The 19,656-nt window shown below is 40.1% G+C and overlaps 1 protein-coding gene across 1 annotated transcript; it reads left to right on the plus strand.

Moving 5' to 3' along the window:
* Nucleotides 1–3,918: 3,918 nt before the first annotated feature.
* LOC134676915 (angiotensin-converting enzyme-like) lies at nt 3,919–18,936 on the plus strand. The gene is made up of 11 exons (XM_063535297.1): nt 3,919–4,079; nt 4,983–5,135; nt 6,369–6,542; nt 7,642–7,847; nt 8,456–8,644; nt 9,478–9,584; nt 13,862–14,007; nt 14,660–14,768; nt 15,500–16,017; nt 17,544–17,699; nt 18,682–18,936. The coding sequence occupies exons 1-11, from the start codon at nt 3,922–3,924 to the stop codon at nt 18,842–18,844; spliced, it is 2,079 nt and encodes a 692-aa protein (XP_063391367.1). The 5' UTR covers nt 3,919–3,921; the 3' UTR covers nt 18,845–18,936.
* Nucleotides 18,937–19,656: the final 720 nt, after the last annotated feature.

Below are 19,656 nucleotides of genomic sequence, written 5' to 3' on the forward strand. Positions count from 1 at the left end.
TAGATACTGCATCCACGGAAGACAGAATGAGCGCGCCGCGCTCTGACGGGAAACGGCATGGGCCTGGATTAGTATGGGAACCATTGACGTAGATATCTAGGGATTGGGTTTACGGGCAATAATAATGAGGCATGACAGGGGCCAGTACAGCGGTGTGACACGCGACAACGCGATTTTTTGATGAGTTCGCATCACGCGCGCGATTGGTTGACGAGTTCGCATTACGCGCGTTATTGGTCGCAACTAGTTGCGTTAGACCGCACGATTGGCTGGAATTCATGAGTAACACCGCTGAACTAGTGCCAATTTTAGTGCCTCGTTAGCCCGTCCTTAGATATTATACACCTACGTCAATGATGAGAACCTATATCGCTAAAACACTGTCACATAAATTGGCCATATTTTCTCTGCATCGCTCGCGCTATGCCTCCGGCCTAAATCCACGATGGAAATAACTTTCTGTCGCCCTATCAGTGCGACTCCCGATCTCGCCTTATCGCCACCGATCCCCGCCCGGCCGAGTTCACGTGGGAATCGACATTAAGGTAAATTATCTTTTTTTAATTTATAGATGTTAAATTTTATTTAAGTGAAGAAAAAACATACAACAGATACAATATTAAAACTAAAGTTAAGACTAGAAATAAAATAAAAATACAAACTATAAAATATACTTACCTTACCTACAAAAAAAAAACTATAAAAAGAACACCCCGTCCAACAGGTCGGACTGCGGCATGGACCCCATGACACTGGCGGCGTTACCTCTCTGTATCGTAAGGGAAATACGTTGAGAGAGGTACGCACCAGCCCTGGGGTCCCCTGTGGTGTCAACCAGCCGCGCCGATAGTGCTCCTATAAATGTTTTCATGTCGGCTGACCAGGGACCCAAAGTCTCAACCGCGAGCGCCGCAAACTCATAGATGGTCAAGCAAATCTTGTCAGTAGAAAAAAGCGCGACATTCAAATTTTCTATGAGACGATATCCTTTCGCGCCTACATTTTTCAAATTTGCCGCCGTTTTCTACTGACAAGATCTGCTTGACCTATACATACCTAATCGTGTTGAACTGTACATATACCTACCTACATTTGCAAGTTACGGAAAATCTTCAAATTCATGGAAAAGTTTACGGAGATTTCAATGGAGCTCAAAAGTCAGCTAAGTAGTGGTATTTTTTAGGGTTCCGTACCCAAAGGGTAAAACGGGAACTAAGACTTCGCTGTCCGTCCGTCCGTCCGTCCGTCTGTCACCAGGCTGTATCTCACGAACCGTGATAGCTAGACAGTTGAAATTTTCACAGATGATGTATTTCTGTTGCCGCTATAACAACAAATACTAAAAACAGAATAAAATAAAGATTTAAATGGGGCTCCCATACAACAAACGTGATTTTTGACCAAAGTTAAGCAACGTCGGGAGTGGTCAGTACTTGGATGGGTGACCGCTTTGTTCTTGCTTTTTTTTGTTTTTTTTTTGCATTATGGGCCCTTCGTGCGCGAGTCCGACTCGCACTTGCCCGGTTTTTAATAATGAATAATGAAAAAGAAAATACCACGCCGAACTAAATTCAAACAATTTTACTAAATTATTATTATTAAACAACTAAATTGTGGTACATATACCTAAATTATTCCGTTTTTATTTTGTTTTTCATATTTTAATATAAGTATTGCAATACTTAGGTACCTACTCACAAATTTTGTACTTACAATATTTTAGTAAACATTTTAAAAACAAATAATATGTCCACCTACATACAAATATATGGAAAAGTTATTTATTTATCAACAAGCCATTAATCTATAGGTACTTATATAAAACAATTTTTTTTTCAACAAAACTAAGGATTAAAAAAAACTTAATTACCTATAATTTTTTTTTTAATTCAACCCCTAATTTTGAAAGGAGTTGAAAGTTTTTCTCTGACGAAATCGTAAAAAAAGCTAGTTATACATAGTATATTAACCTTTCAATACCATTATGTAATGTGTAAATATGATTTGGGGTCACGTTGGGATCTCGGGCCAAGTTAAAATTGCAAAACTTTATTTATTTTGTGGTTTGTGGTTTTGGTACATTTCATTTGAAATAGTTTTCTAATAACGTCCTTATCAATCATATCAAACCAATCCATATCCTTTCTAGATCTATTATCTTAAGCCCGCTCCACACTCGTGCGCGAATCGCGGCGCGAAGCCGCGAACGCGAGTCTGGAGTCGATTTCGCATATCAGCGAACTAGACTCCATACTCGCGTTCGCGGCTTCGCCCGCGATTCACGCGCATAGTCTGGAGGGGGCTTTAAAGTTCGAATCGGACAGATAATATTTTTGGAAAGTTCCCTCTGGAATCATTCTGAATGGAAACTTGCATTAAATTCTCATGTGAGTCAGCAATTTCGCGAGAATATTTTTGAGAATAGTCTACAACTTCCACTGCTATTTCCTCGTTACGGCTCGGCCACGACGTTGCGCGACTTGCGACGGCGGCGGCGACAACCATAGGTGGGCGACAACGAAAGGTCTCATCGCTGTGTCTCGCTCCAACCTATGCTGCCCTCCTAAGCTAAACAGCGGTATTTGCATTAACTTTTCATTGAAAATACGCCCATTTAGCTTAGGAGGACAGTATTGTTGTCGCCGCCGCCGTCGCAAGTCGCGCAATGTCGTGACCGAGCCGCTAATCAAACGTCCATCAGAACGGACAGCAGATAACGTGTACATTTTAATGAACGCTGTTAGCTATCAGGAATCACTGACACTCGAGATTAGATTGCGGGGTTTCAAGTTTAGGGATCGCGGGGAACCTAATTTATTTTAACACCCCGCCAAGAACCCGACTGTCGGGTACACTGTTCGTAGCGGCTACACGCTACATACGGCGAAGACGTGGCTACGCGCTACGAGCGTAACCTGTAGCACTTAGTGCAATGAATGTGTTAATAAAACGTTTTTTTTTTTATGAACGGGAGGCAAACGAGCAGACTATTGGTCCGATGGTGAGCGATTACCACAGCCTATGGTCACCTGTAACACCAAAGGGGTTGTAAGTGCGTTGACGGCGTTTAAGATGGGAGGACGTTCTTTTCTTGAGGGTTTGAAGGTGGTACCGATAATATCGTTTTTACATACAAAAACTACTTCTTTCATGATATTTCAGTTTTTTTTACAGAACGAAATCAACCAGTATGTCAGTTTCACTGTTACTTAAGACTGACTTACGTTAGACCGGACCGTGCCCGGGACGAGACGTCCAACATGTTATTTTATATGACGGTTGATCGGTGATCACGTGGTGCTTTCCATAGAAAACGAAGTGATGGAAGGTCCGGCCTGGCCCCGGCCCGGTCTATAGTTCGTTTTTTTAGCATTAGAAAGAACTCCACAGAAGCAAGCGTGCAGTTTTTATCAGGCTCTTTAATTGTTAATAATTATTGAATTATCTAATATAGCATGGTCAATACATATAATTTACTTCAAATTATTACCGCTAAAAATGCCGGATTTGGAACCACAAGCTTACTTCTGCGAAGTTCTTTCTAATGCTAAAAAACGGGACTGTAGCGTGAGTCATCAATATCCAAGTTTTTGGAATGTTTCCGAAACTTGCACATCTGTTATTAAACCGCGACACTTTCGAAACTAAAACTATATTTGGATTCTAAATGATTTTTATTAAAACAGATATTAAATAACAAAATAAATAAATCATAAATTTAGCCCTAATTAGCCTGAGGCATTGTTCCCAGGTGGCTGGCCGCGTTCCCCCTCTGCACAGCGAGGCTGAGTTTTTGTGCGAAAAAAGGGGCAGCTCGTAGGATAATGATTTGCATTTGATACTAAATCGGAAATATATCGCTGAACAATGGACAGCTTGTTTTAATTTTCAGGAAAACCATAATGCGAGCATAGTACAAAAATGAAGGTACTCCTCCTAGCGATCGTCACGTCCGTCTCCTGCACTGATGTCACCTTTATCCAACATCTTAATGACGTTACTACCAAGTTCAATGCCGCGGCTGCTAAGATTGCCTGGGAATCGTCTTTGGATCCTGGTAATACTGAGCTGCCTCTGAGGTAAGTCACTTATTGTAGATAGAGATTCTTTTAAAATATTCGCGCAGATTATAGGGACAGAGACATCACATGTGACCCTCCTAGCGATCGTCATTGCTGTCTCCTGCACTGATGTCACCTTTATTCAACATCTTAATGACGGCACCACTAAGTTCAATGCCGCGGCTGCTGAGATTGCCTGGGAGTCGTCTTTATATCCTGAGAATATTGAACTGCCCCTGAGGTGAGTTAGAGTTAGACCAAGAAAAGTCTGCAGCGATTTTGATAGTCCACGCAGTTCATAGAAATTTGACGTTTAAACTTTGCTATCAGTTTTGAAGTGCAAAATATTTCCTTCCAAATAGGTCTGCCGACTACCAGCGACAGCGGATCGCTTGGGAAGGGAGAAGCTGCGCAAGTTTGTCCGCTCTGGAAAGGAGTCAGGTGCTCAACGGGACCGAGAGGAGGATGGCGTACTTGTTCTGTAGGGGCCCGATGTTCACGGTAGATGAAGCTATGTACGTTACTTTAAAATATTACGTCAGGTGACAAGCAAAACTCACTAATTACCACCACAAGTTTATAGCTATAGTGAACCATATTAGTTTTAAAAGGTCGGAATTTTGTTTAATTTTTTTTAGTATGTAATTAGTGACTTTTGCTTGTCACCTGACGATTTCTGAAAATTTTTAAGACTAGCGGGTTAAGGATGACTCGCTAGACTGGACCGGGTCCGGGCCGAGGCATCCGACATGTAATTTTCTGTGACGGATCGGTGATAACGTGGTGCTTTCCATAGAAAACGAAGCGCCAGAAGCTCCGGTCCGGTCTAGCGTGAGTCGCCCGTTATTTGCTCAGCTATTTATGAGTTGAGACATGTGAACTGTGTGAGGGGGGGGGGGATGTGGGTCCGCGTTTAAATAGGTCTGCCAACTACCAGCGACGGCGGATCGCTTGGGAAGGGAGAAGCTGCGCAAGTTTGTCCGCTCTGGAGAGGAGTCAGTTGCTCAACGGGACCGAGAGGAGGATGGCGTACTTGTTCTGTAGGGGCCCGACGTTCACGGTAGATGAAGCTATGTACGTTACTTTCAAATATTTAAGCGGCTTAACCTTTTGAACGCCATCGTGAACCTTGCTGGAATGCACAAAGGTTGATATTGAGCTGTAGCCGCGCGCGTCACTTGATGTCTTCGGCGGTTAAAAGGTTAAGGAGTACTCACGCTAGACTGGACCGGGTCTGGGCCGAGGCGTCCGACATGAGAGGCGAGCGGCTGATCGGTGATCACTGTGAGTCATCCTTTACCTATTTGCTCCTCTATTTATGAGTTGGGAGATGTGAACTGTGTGAGGGAGGGGGGGTAGGGTTTAGGGTCCGCTTTGGAGAGGAGTCAGGTGCTCAACGGGACCGAGAGGAGGATGGCGTACTTGTTCTGTAGGGGCCCGACGTTCACGGTAGATGAAGCTATGTACGTTTCTTTTAAATGTTTAAGACTAGCGGCTTAAGGATGACTCACGCTATCGTCTGTATCTTTAGGTATTTAAAAAAGAGTGAACAAAATTTACCCTCAAATGGCTCCTTAAGCCAGTTGAGGGTAGATCATTACTTGATCAAATAATGTAGGTTAAAGTCAGGTCGTTCAGCGACTGATCCAGGCGGTTTTGTATTTGGTCGTTTAACCAATAAATGTTATAACTACCCGAAACATTTACAAATTATTTGTTTACTTTTATTTAAATACCTAAAGATACAGACTATAGACTGGGCCGGGCCCGGGCCGAGGCATCCGACATGTCATTTTCTATGACGGCTGATCGGTGATCACGTGGTGGTTTCCATAGAAAACGAAGCTCCGGAAACTCTTGGTAGAGTTGGGTTGGCATTAATAGTGCCGCCGACCCATCACGCAAAATAGGCGCAATAATATGACATCGAGTTGCGGAAACCAAGCCCGCGAAAACCTATAACTCCGGCCCGGTCTAGCGTGAATCGTCTTTTATTTGCTCAGCTATTTATGCGTTGAGAAATGTGAACTGTGTGCGTGGGGGGGGGGGAGGATATTGCCCCTTTTCCTCTCTCTCTTCCTTTTAGCAAATATTTCGACGCAATTTGGTTTAAAGTTGGTCAAGCAGATCTTGTCAGTAGAAAAAGGCGGCAAATTTGAAAAATGTAGGCGAGAAGGGATATCGTCTCATAGAAAATTTGAGTTTCGCGCCTGTTTCTACTGACAAGATTTGCTTGACCATCTATATGTTATTAACGCCTTTGTTTGATTTGTATAAAACACATTGAAAATCCAATTATATTTCCAGGAAAATCAGCAAATTGTATGAACGTCTCCAATCCATATACTCGGACGCTAAAGTGTGTATTCCTTTCGACAAACCTGAACCTCCAACTGATCTGGAGGGAGTGGAATCCGCCATCTTGGAATATATCGCGACTGTCAGACGAGTTCTGAATGTGAAGTCAGAAGGAGTATTCAGGTAAGTCTTAGAGCATCCGGAGTCGCCTTTAAGAGCTTACCTCTGCCGAAATCTTTGCACGAATTGTGCAAACTTTTATATGGAGTGACGTTAGCCATATATTTGATGTGTCCCCCCTCCCCCGCATCGCCTGACTGTTTTGTACAGAAAATGACAGCCATGGCGTCTCCAGTTATCTCCAGTTACTAAATACTCAAAGAGGTAGGTCTAAAGCATTATGGTAACATTCCATTTCTGACTGCAGCTGCACTACTAGTACTTAACGCGTCGCTGTCATTGTCAATTTCCATAGTAAAATGAACAGTAATGCAGCTGTTATCGTTGGAAATGGACTGTCACCTTTAGGGATATCGAGCGTATTTTCTTTGGACATTACGAAAGGCAACGGCTTGGATAATTTTTCTAAGACTCCAACTCATCTATCTTTTATCACAGTATAATATTATCGTAGGTACAGAAAAGACACTTCTTACAATACCGAAGATTGATAGCAATTCCGGGATGAACCATGCTATCCCTTTCTCATGTATGGCACTATTATTTTGGGCAATTTAGGGTTATCAAAATTCAAGTCATCTTATCTGTGGTCGTGCACGCAAAAGGACGTCAAGTGGTGCCAACCCTAATAATTGCTCGGAGCAATGCTGAGCCGAACGGAGCCGAGAATACCCGAAAGGAGGAGTGTCTCCCCACTGCTATTATATCTTTATAATTATGTCGTGGTCATCAGTTAGAATTCATAAATTTATTTTCACCACACCATCTTGGAAAAGCACATCAAAAACTGATAGCAAAGTTGCATTTTATTCACATGTGAGGCAAAGTCTTAAGCTTGTATCTGGTAGAATTGACTTTTAAATGACGATTTTGGATGATAAATATTTAATAACATTCACTTGGATTTGATTTTGTTTGATATTTTACATTTATTTAATATTTGCTTCGGGTTGGTTGGTGTGGTGAAAAATTTTGTGTTTCACTCGGGGGCAAATTTTTGAAATTTTGTTTAGCCCTCGTTCTTTGAAACTGCATATCAATATTAGCACGAGCAGTTAAACAACACTTTGCACCCTTGTAAAACAAATAACATTTTTTCCAGAGCTGCAAAACTGGCAGTAAACGAGAAAGCCGAGACCTCTCTCTGTTTGCACGGCGACGCCGATTTCGATAAAATGATGAGATTCTCTAGGAACGAGGAAGTGTTGCGGTGGTTGTGGATATCCTGGCGGGAGAAGGTGGGACCGCCGATGAAGGAACCGTATAAGGAGTTGGTTGATGTTGAGAACAGAGCTGCTAGACGGAATGGTAAATCTTATGTTTTTAATACTATAGACCGACCGCTTAAATAAGTCCTCGCCTGCGCGGTACGGGGGCGGCGGGGCGGGGTGGGGCGCCGTATGCCTGCCGCCCGCACCTTCCCCGCCACCCTTAGTCGTCCTACCCCGTCGCCCCCGTACCGCGCAGGCGAGGACTTATTTAAGCGGTCGGTTTATAATGTAATTTCTTACAAAAACCTCTTGATTTTATTGGGTATGTAAAGACTGTAAAGTTTAACAAATTAGCGCCACTTGCACCATTTCACTAACTCGGGGTTAACTGGTTAAAGGATGACTCACGTTAGACCGGGCCGTGTCCGGGCCGGAGCTTCCGGGGCTTACTTTTCTATGACATGATCGGTGATCACGTGATGCTTTCCATAGAAAACGATGCGCCGGAAGCTCCGGCCCGGACACGGCCCGGTCTCACGTGAGTTATCCTTAACTGGAGAAGGTGAAACGCCCGAGTGGGTTTAGCGGGTAGGGCCAAATTCTCCCCCCTTCACCTCATCAGGAGAGGGGTGAGGAGCAGTGAGTCCCACACACCACCAGTCAAAAAAAAAGATAGCTTGGTTGTTAAAAAACTTCAATTTTCAGGTTACACAGACATTGGCGCCACCTGGCGAGACGAAACAGAAGTAACAGACCTACGACTGATCTGCCGCCGCCTCTACAACCATGTGAAACCTTTGTATTCCCTTCTCCATGGCGTCGCGAGATACTACTTGAGGAAGAAGTATGGGGATGTAGTGCCGGAGAGAGGGGCTATACCTGCTCATTTACTTGGTATGGTTATACATTTTTATTCTTTTATACATATACTTAGTAAGTAATAACAGAGATATATATAACTCCGTATAAGATAAATAAAGTCTAAGAAAAAAACGTGCCTAGGACGGCCAAGGAAAAGTAATTCTCGAATAGATGGCGCCATTACCTTTGGCCTATTCTCAGCTAGATGGCGGTAACGACACCGTTTGGTATTTAACAATTTTAACACATATCAGTGAAAGAACATGGGTCAGTATGGAACAATTAAAATTAAGAATAATTTATCCGTAAACATATTTTGATTATTTTATATATTTTCAATTTTATTTTAAGTTTTAATCGTGTGTCGATAGATGGCAGTAAATGTACCGTGACTACAAAATTGACAATGACAGGACCCCTCTATACTATATATTCTTTTTGGTAATAATAAACCATTGTATTCCCTATAATTCGTTTTTTTTTGCATTAGAAAGAACTTGCAAGAAGGTAAGCGATCTTAACATGTCTTTTAAATCTTTTAATTGAAAAACGCTTTTTAAAAATCAAAAACGATTACTTGTGAATGCAGAATAATATAAATGATCGTATTAGATTCATAATTGTTACATATTAGCCGTAACTTATTTTTATAATGTGTTTTTCAATTTCCTTATTTCTAATGCTCAAAAAAACGAACTATACAACTACATGGCGTCGCGAGATACTACTTGAGGAAGAAGTATGGCGATGTAGTGCCAGAGAGAGGGGCCATACCTGCTCATTTACTTGGTATTACTTGGTATGGTTAGTCATAGGTATCCCGATTTAATTTGTATTTAAATATAAATTTACTCCTTTTTTTTCAGGCAATTTGTGGTCTCAGAATTGGGAGTCCATTGCTGATCTCATTTTGCCCCAGACTATAGACCTCGATAAGAGTATCAAGAATACTAACTGGACTACTGTGGACATGGTACGCCGAAAATGTATAATTTTTAATTCGATTATTTATTTATTTCGAATCCGTTGATCCATTATATAGTGTTAGTAAATACAAAAACAAACTTACTATACCGGGGGTGGCCTGTAACATGAGCAAATCAATAAATAAATAATAAAAATAAATTTAATAAATTTGCAATACATTGCGTCTTAGAATAAACTTTAAAGTGTATTAAAATTCAAACCACAAGTTATTTTTAAAAGTCGCTGAACAATGTTGGTCAGTATGAAGAGTACAGCTTACGGTTTAATTTTTTGCTCCTATTACAGGCCACACCCGGTATAATGGTCCAAACATAAACAACGGAGCAGGTCTACCCAACTTAGAAACCCATTAACCAACGTCTTGTCATGCTTTCTTTCTTTTTAAATTCAAATTATTTTTTAATAATAATTGGGCAAGGAAAATTAAGGGTTTTACCTCGAAATGAGAGAGAATAAGCTGGAAACTCTGTATACACCTTCATTATAGTGTTCTAAAGGTTATATACAGAAAATCTCGGAAGTTATACGATCAATCAGAATAGAGGAAAAAATACAGCTGACCAGGATCATAATGATCACGTCACTTAAAAAACCGGGCAAGTGCGACTCGGACTCGCGCACGAAGGGTTCCGTACCATAATGCAAAAAAGGCAAAAAAAAACGGTCACCCATCCAAGTACTGACCCCGCCCGACGTTGCTTAACGTCGGTCAAAAATCACGTTTGTTGTATGGGAGCCCCACTTAAATCTTTATTTTTTTCTGTTTTTAGTATTTGTTGTTATAGCGGCAACAGAAATGCATCATCTGTGAAAATTTCAACGGTTTGTGAGATACAGCCTGGTGACAGACGGTCGGACGGACAGCAGAGTCTTAGTGGGTCAATTTCTGAACACGATTTTTTTTCTGTCCGTGATGAAAATCGCGGGTTAGCATCAGATAATACTTACCATTTTTTTTTACATAAAGAAGCCACACTTTCACACCGGGTTCCATATGAATTCACTGATTAATTGGTTTTTAGAGTACACTTTAAAATACCTAAAGGCTCAAATTACTACTCCCGTGCCCTGTCCGGAATCTACTTTTGAGCATAATGAAAAATCCTACGAAAAATTCTACATTAGTATCACTAATTTAGTGTCAAATACTTAAACTAGATGATATTTACTATCACTGAGCACATACACTATTAACTTCATTGTGGTAAATAACTCGTGATCGAAGTTTAAATTTTGTCCGAGCGCGCGAGTAAAATTTCGTCAGCAAAACTCAAAGGGCTCTGACAGCCGACGTCTGTATCTGAACCGCCTCGTGTCCCGCCTCACCTGTACTGGCAGTATTCGGCCGTTTCTCAAAGCAAACGGATTTACGTCAAGCCGCGGCGTGTTCGAGCAAATCCCATAAGTATATCGGAATCCGGGTGGGCGACAATTTTTTTCTAATTTCGATGCCCCTTATAAATTTTATTTCCCACATAGCTTTTCGATAACAATTGTCATATTTAGGAGCCCTTTATGTATCTTTATGTAAGCGATAACATAACATTTTGGTTAAACACGATTTAAATTTTTGGCGAATTTTTTTATTACGAATTCTAATTTCCGTGCCCTAATTCCCATGGAATATTTACCTAAAACAGCTGATTAAGTGGCACGGGAATTAGAAAGTATTACATTTATCGTCAACAAATTTTTAATTGGGGGCACTGTAAGTTAATTGGCAATGTATACGTCATATTATTATTATATATATATATATATATATATTGGCATTGAATATATATTATATGTAATAATAATATGACGTATATCTTTCTATTTTACATTTAAGGAAATCTCAAAGAATACACAAAAATCTATGAACGGTTTTTTAGTATAAGTACCTATAGTACATACTTACAGGGTGGACCCGAATAACCCGGGTGATTTTAATACGTAAGGCAAGGTGGGCTAAGACGACACTGGGGTAAGACTATCATTTGTATGGAATCCTCGTACTGTTAGTCTTGCGCCACCTTACCTTATTCATTGATCATATTATAACATTAAAATATTATATAAACATAAAACTATTTTTGGAATTATTACATATTATAATACCCGTACCTAAGGTTACATGAAACAAAATGAATTAAATTTACAATGGTTTTTTTTTGTAACTTTGACAGCTGACAGCTTAAGCCGTATAAAGTTTACATATCTGGGAGACCGAGCTTTGCTCGGAAAACATATACCTACCTAAAAACTCAAAAATGCGCGTTTTCCCAGAGACACCTAGCTAGATCGATTTTTCATCCCAGAGAACGCCCATATATGATCAAATTTCATCGAAATCGTTAGAGCTGTTTCCGAGATCCCCGAAATATATATAAGAATTGCTCGTTTAATAGATTAGTTGTTATAAATTAGCTTGTCTAATAGGTACAAGAAAAATTAAATATATCCTATTCTTACTATATTATAAATGCGAAAGTATCTCTCTCTGTCTGTCTGTTATCTTGTCACGCTTAAGCCACTGAAACAATATCATCTTGATAATACATATTTGGCATGGAGATAGTTTGAGGCCTGAAGAAGGACAAAGGATCTGGGGGCACGGCAGTGCCGCCGCCAAGTCGAGCAAAACAAAGTGGCAAGGCCGTACCATCAAATCTCAATAACATTCTATCTAAATAACATTAAATTTGAGCATGCAGAGCATGTAGTCTAAGAATTAATACACTTTAAAATCCCTTAGTTTTATCACTGCAATCACTCTCAATCAATATTATTTTAAGGTACTTCTAGCATATCCACAAGTTCCAAATTAGAAACGTAATTAGGTTTTAGCTTTCTAAGCCAATAAAAATCTAATAATAATGCAATATTAGTCACGTTCTAAAGATAACTGCATAATTAAGTTTGTAATCCTATAGAAATATATGCGATAACAACGTTACCTTTTAGTTCTTACAATTAGTAGGGAAAGTAAAGGTACACTACGATGGACGATGTGAGTATGAATAAAGATGTATTATGATATGTATATATATAGTATCAGTATGGTATGGGTATGATTACCCGAAAAGAAGGACAGCCTACAAAAAGAGATGGGATCCTATCAAAAAGAATTCATGTAAAAAGATGCAAATCTCGCAACGCAGTTCTTCTACTCTACTACAAAAAAGTTTTGGGATGTAATGTGAAACCAAGTCGGTTATTTTAGTCAGTGCCAGGGGGTATTTTTTTAGCAAGTTTTTTTTTAGGAAGATTATGATATTTTTGAGAAATTATTTAACCAACCTACACTTTGAAGATTTTCCCGCAGGGCAGGGACACCCCGTATACCTATATGTAAAGTAAGGCGGGGTAAGACTAACTTAGTTTATTTTGATCGGGGCAAGACTAACAGTATGAGGATTCCATACAAGTGATAGTCTTATCCCGGTGATAGTCTTACCCCACCTTACCTCATATGTGTTCAAACAATGTTTTGGGTTATTAATTTATGAAGGCAGCATATTCGATTTCTTCAGATTAACTTACACAATAACTTCTTCTCACTGTGCCCCTATTTATTTCTTAGTATCATTTCCTATAAGACCATATACCAGATCATACACCTTGTACCTATCTACATGCAGATACATAATGACACTTTTTAATGAATAGTTTTGTATGTAAAGGCGGACAAGTTTACGAAACTACTCAAAGTATTGTTTTAAATATGTACATTTTACTAAGAAAGAGAGATTAGTTGCCATTAAAATAAAGGAAAGGATTATTCAAATACGTAGTTTTTAGTGTAACATACTTTCGTAGATTTGTCGTTCGAAACTAAAATTAAAGAAGGTAAATATGTCCGATGCCACTTCAGTATGGTTGCAGTATGTTATTGTAGATTAATATATACATAAATAATAGTTTTAAGTACCAAAATAAGTTAAGAAAACAATTCCCGTGCCGTGTTCTAATTTCCGTCCTAGTAAAATCTAATTTCCATGGACACACTAATTCCCGTGTCCTGACCAAAATTTTAAATTTAAATAACTTTTATAGTTTTATGAATATTTTTATCCCATAAGAAAATTCATATCTATTATATTTTTTATCAAATTCTCAGTATTTTTTTTTTGTGTAATGTTGCTATTTCAAAATTCCATGGGAATTAGACAAAAATGCTCGTCTGGTGAAATAGACCCTAGTAATAGGGTCCCGTTTTACCCTTTGGGTACGGAACCCTAAAAACAGTAAACATATATTATAACTGGTATTTCGTTGTAGGTTAAACACGCGGAGGATTTCTACCAATCACTTGGGCTGCCCGCCATGACAGATATTTTTTGGCGCGAATCTGTATTCGAGCGGCAGAGCCCCAACACGCGCTGTCACGGCACCGCGGCGGACATGTTTCAAGATGGCGACTTCAGGTATTGCCAGTTCGAAAATTTTATTTAGAGACTTTGTAGGATTTGTTAAGGCCGTAACACACTATCGTACCTCACCGCGACGTACCAAGGTCCCGATGCAGTGCGATAGTGTGTTAATACTTTTTCATAGTTTAGTTGAGTTACATGAATGTATGGGCCGCTATGAAATATGAAATAAGTTTTTAGGGTTCCGTACCCAAAGGGTAAAACGGGACCCTATTACTAAGACTTCGCTGTCCGTCCGTCCGTCCGTCCGTCCGTCTGTCACCAGGCTGTATCTTACGAACCGTGATAGCTAGACAGTTGAAATTTTCACAGATGATGTATTATGTATTTCTGTTGCCGCTATAACAACAAATACTAAAAACAGAATAAAATAAAGATTTAAACGGGGCTCCCATACAACAAACGTGATTTTTGACCAAAGTTAAGCAACGTCGGGAGTGGTCAGTACTTGGATGGGTGACCGTTTTCTTTTTGCATTTTTTTCCGTTTTTTTTTTGCTTTATGGTACGGAACCCTTCGTGCGCGAGTCCGACTCGCACTTGCCCGGTTTTTTTATTATAACATTTTTAGAGCAATATTTTGGTATACGGAGAAATTTTCCTCGACCTTCGGTTTGAGAATCACACGCCTTTTTTCTGTTTTTCAGGCTGTTGTATTGTTCAGGGTCAAACGCTGAAGATTTGTACGTAATCCACCATGAATTGGGACATATTCAGTATTACATGGCGTATCAAAACCAACCTGGCATTTTTCGAGTAAGTGTTTTTACTACGAGACTGTTTAAACAACCTCAAAAAATGTCTTACCCAGCCCGATTTAGACAATGCGAGGACTCGCATGCGAGTTTCATACCATTGCGGGTTCTGATAGGTCGGTTGAATTACGGACGTAACCAACAGTCCGCAATGTAACTAAAATCGCATGCGAGTTCGCGCGCCGTCTAAATCAGCCCTTAAAAGTACCTTAACTACCAAAGTAAACTCAAAAATTTAGTGTAGGAGATAGATTCAAGTTAAATAATTTGTTATGGTTTTGATGCGACATTGACGATCGTCTTGGTAATGGTCACTACACCATCAGCGTAACGTCTAGTTCGTATCTAAATAAAATCAAAACCGTAATACGTTGTTAAATCAGAATCTGGCTCCAGGTACCAGGCCGCGTAGCCAAGAAGCCAATCGTTTACGCTCCGTAGCGATCGAATCGCAACTGTCACTGTCGCGCTAATATGGAAGCGTCATAGAGAGACATAATGCTTTTCGTTGTCGAAGCGATAGCGATTGTAACCTTGGCTAGGCCGGCCACATAACTGTTTTCCATCGTAATTTCCCGGAAACGTTCATATTTATTTGTCACGCTACTTCAGTCAACCTCAGTTATTTTTGTACCGAGACTGGCTAAAATAGCAAGACACGTTCGTACGTTTCCGTGAAAAAACTATGTAAAATAATTATGCACTCTGTACTCACTATATTCTTTTTTCCAGCAAGCGAACTCAGCTCTACACGAAACAATCGGAGACACCATTATGTACGGGGTACTAACCCCCCAACACCTCTACCGTCTCGGCCTAATCAATGACTCTTTGCTTTTCATTAACCCTAAACCATCCAGCCAAGAAGAAACTTTAATATCTAACGAACAAGTTCGAAATTCATTTGACTCAGCAAATCCACCAACCACCAATGAAGAAGAAACTCTAACATCTAAAGAAGAGATTCCAAATTCCTTTGACTCATTAGAAGATGCAAACTGGGGAGTAACTACAGATGATGTGTTACTTCTAAAGCAAGCCTTAAACAAGATACCACAGATTCCATTTTCGCTTGCCATAGATGAGTATAGATGGAGGTATTTCGAAGGGGATTTGAAGGAAGATCTGAATGAGGAGTTTTGGGAGTTGGTGATGGAACTGCAAGGGATAGCGCCGCCGGAGAAGAGGGGTGAAGAGGGTTTCGACGCTGGGGCTAAATATCATGTCCCTGATAACACACCATTTATAAGGTACTAAGGTATTATAACTAGTTAAGGATGACTCACGTTCGACCGGGTCTTGTCCGGCGCGGAGCTTCCGGCACATCGTTTTTAGGGTTCCGTACCCAAAGGGTAAAACGGGACCCTATTACTAAGACTTCGCTGTCCGTCCGTCCGTCCGTCCGTCCGCCCGTCCGTCCGTCTGTCACCAGGCTGTATCTCACGAACCGTGATAGCTATACAGTTGAAATTTTCACAGATGATGTATTCTTTTTGCCGCTATAACAACAAATACTAAAAACAGAATAAAATAAAGATTTAAAATGGGGCTCCCATACAACAAACGTGATTTTTGACCAAAGTTAAGCAACGTCGGGAGTGGTCAGTACTTGGATGGGTGACCGTTTTTTTTGCTTTTTTTTTGTTTTTTTTTTTTTTTTGCATTATGGTACGGAACCCTTCGTGCGCGAGTCCAACTCGCACTTGCCCGGTTTTTTTGAAAGCATCACGTGATCGCCTGTTATAGAAAAGTAAGCTCTGAAAGCTCCGGCCCGGACACGGCCCGGTCTAATGTGAGTCGTCCTTCGACATGGCTTGAGTATACTCATACTCAAGCATCCTTCTCATTCGAATACAAAGTGTGTTACTACACTATGCTGTCTCTTGTCAAGCTTAATTATAGCTTAACCTTAGTTTAATTTCTATTTAGAATTTTTTAGTTGTTTCGTCTTGGTTTCGTCATCATGTCATCAAGCAGAACGAAGTCAGAGGTATATATTTAAGGTGTTTGTCATATAACAAAACTATTTTTGTCAAGAAAGTAGTCAGCTCTAAGTATATATTCGGTAATACCTGCAGTATTTGTACCTCTGTCACCTTAATCCTTAATCCTTAATTATTGTGCCCGAAGTCGATCTCGAACCGATGTCTTCATAATTCCCGGTTCACCCCATAACCTAAATAAACATAAACAACTCGGGTCACAGCATCACCCGTCCATATATTTTTTTTTAACTATTATTATAGTTGTAGGTCCTCGCTTTCAATACGGGCGGCCTATAACTATTATTACTTCGTTTCATTAGTTTTTATGAATGTATTATTATGCAGTTTATTTAGGTATATAAAATATTATATATAATTATATATGTATATATATTGGGCACTTTATTTATTGGCCGTCCATATTGGCTAATTATATGCGGCCAAGGAATTCTGGCCAAGATGGGACACTCTGACAACATCGATTGTCGTATGTGTGGCGAAGAGGCAGAGACAGTAAAACACCTAATGTGTGAATGTCACGCCCTCGCCAGACAACGAATGAAGGACTTTGGAGCATGATATCTGGAACCAAAGGACTTTAAAAAGCTACCCATGAGCTCCATCATCCGACACATGGATATGGTGGGAAAAGCTCTCCAGGAGTTGACGGATCTTTTCTAGGGTGTAATTGCACCAAAGATCCCTATGGGTCAAAGTGTCCCCAAGGGCCCCCGAAAAACAATAAGATAAGATAAGATATATGCGACCATTTTGGTCTTGATTATTTTCAGATACTTCCTAAGCAGTTTTCTTCAACACCAACTATTTGAAAGCCTCTGCAAAGCTGCTGTCTTTGGCCGTGTCGGAGCTAAGGAAGACATACCGAAGACCATACCGATGAACAGGTGTGATATCTACGGGTCTAAGTCTGCTGGAAAACTGTTGAGGTGAGTAGCTTAAGAAAAAACCGGACAAGTGCGAGTCGGACTCGCCCACCGAGGGCTCCGTACTTTTTAGTATTTGTTGTTATAGCGGCAACAGAAATACATCATCTGTGAAAATTTCAACTGTCTAGCTATCACAGTTCGTGAGATACAGCCTGGTGACAGACGGACGGACGGATGGACGGACGGACAGCGGAGTCTTAGTGATAGGGTCTCGTTTTACCCTTTGGGAACGGAACCCTAAAAAGATTCTCGAGTGGCAACCTCGTACTGGAAGGCGCAGCGTGGGTAGACCCCTACAAGGTGGACTGACGACCTGGTAAAGGTCGCGGGAGTCCGCTGGCACGGTGGCGCAAGACGTCATTGTGGCACTCTTTGGGGGAGGCCTATGTCCAGTGCAGTGGACATCCTCTGGCTAATATGATGATGATGATGAGTAGATTACACTAGGCGCTCTTTGATGAAGGAACTCCTCGAAAAGAAACAGGATTATTCCCAAATAAATCTAGTATGCTTACTTAGGTTCTTGGTGGCGCAGAATAGGGCAGAATGGCGCTCTCTTATGTCAGAGGCCAAGATCCTCTTTGGGTCACTGAGCCAGTGATGTATGTATGTACTTAGGTTCTTGGTTGGTGCGATGACCCAAGTTTCCTAGTATGGTTTTCCATAAAGCTTAGAAGATCAGCGGAGGCAGCATGGTTCCATATTTTATCGCCTGTCACTATGCCCGTCACTTTCGCACTTACATACGTGTTAGAACGTGACAGGCATGGTGAAAACTCCGACCGTTATACCGTCGCAGACCAAGAAACGTCTGCAGCGATTTTGATAGCCCACGCAGTGCAAGTGTTATTCATACATCATAATTTCATAGATGTTTGTCGTTTAGAATAACACTTGCACTGCGTGGGCTATCAAAATCGCTGCAGACTTTTCTTGGTCTAACACTAGTACGCTTACGTAAAAAAAAAACTTCTCATTTCAGAGAAATAATGTCAAGAGGCCATTCTCAAAATTATCAAGAAATACTCCAAGCGACGCTCGGCACAGACGTCATCTCCTCAGCAGCGCTCGAGCGATACTACCGCCCTCTGTACGCGTTGCTGGTTAAACATGTGCGCGCGCATCGCATCCCTATTGGCTGGTAGCCGACCAATTAGAGCATTTGAATAATGAGATCGGATTAATTCAGACAAAAATAATCGGAAACATGTATACAGAATAAAGTAGTTTTTACTTATTTTGCAATTTGGATGATTTTTTTTATCATAAATAAAGAAGGGAGTTTTGACTAATTGATTTAACCTAACCTCCACATTACTGTTTTTCAGAAATTGATTGTACATATTTAAAGAATGTATATATGTCTATAGAAAAATAATATTTTTTATTTAAAAATAAGTTTTTATCAGCCCGATTAGTTAAGCAACTGGATATGGTGAAGTTAAAATATGACTTTAAAATTGAAATTAAGCTCTGAAAAACAAAAGGGATTGAAATAAAAGTTCTAAATATAAATTAACAATAAATACACTTTATTAACCTAAATTGTTCTTAAATAGTGCTTAACATTCTCAATCAAACAAATAAAAGAAAAAAAGTGAACTTAAGACATTTAGAAAATAAATACATGCTTCACAATAATTTATTTAAAGCCTTATTTCCGAATAAATATTTACACAAGAATAAATGGTAATTATGTACAACCAAAGAGAATTTGAAATAGAGAGTTACTGTCATGGTAGATTATTTAGCTACAGTACATTTACTGCCATCTTTCGACAGACGAATAAAACTGTAAACGCCATTTGACTTTGATCATTATTCTTTCAATGATATATGTTAACTTGTTAAATATTAATATTGACGCCATCTACTCGAGAGTAGGCTGAAGGTTATGGCGCCATAATTCGAAAAGATTGCATCATACCTTTGTGTCTAGTGTCGAGTAGATGGCGTT

This window comes from Cydia fagiglandana, chromosome 25 (genome assembly GCF_963556715.1).
Source record: "Cydia fagiglandana chromosome 25, ilCydFagi1.1, whole genome shotgun sequence".
Taxonomy (NCBI): Eukaryota; Metazoa; Arthropoda; class Insecta; order Lepidoptera; family Tortricidae; genus Cydia; species Cydia fagiglandana.

Bases quoted from the DNA above. Each gene is read 5' to 3' on its own strand.
- LOC134676915 (XM_063535297.1), top strand. From the start codon at position 3,922: ATGAAGGTACTCCTCCTAGCGATCGTCACGTCCGTCTCCTGCACTGAT. The intron at 6,543-7,641 runs GTAAGTCTTAGA...CATTTTTTCCAG, and splicing joins AAGTCAGAAGGAGTATTCAG to AGCTGCAAAACTGGCAGTAA. The intron at 14,769-15,499 runs GTAAGTGTTTTT...TCTTTTTTCCAG, and splicing joins ACCAACCTGGCATTTTTCGA to CAAGCGAACTCAGCTCTACA.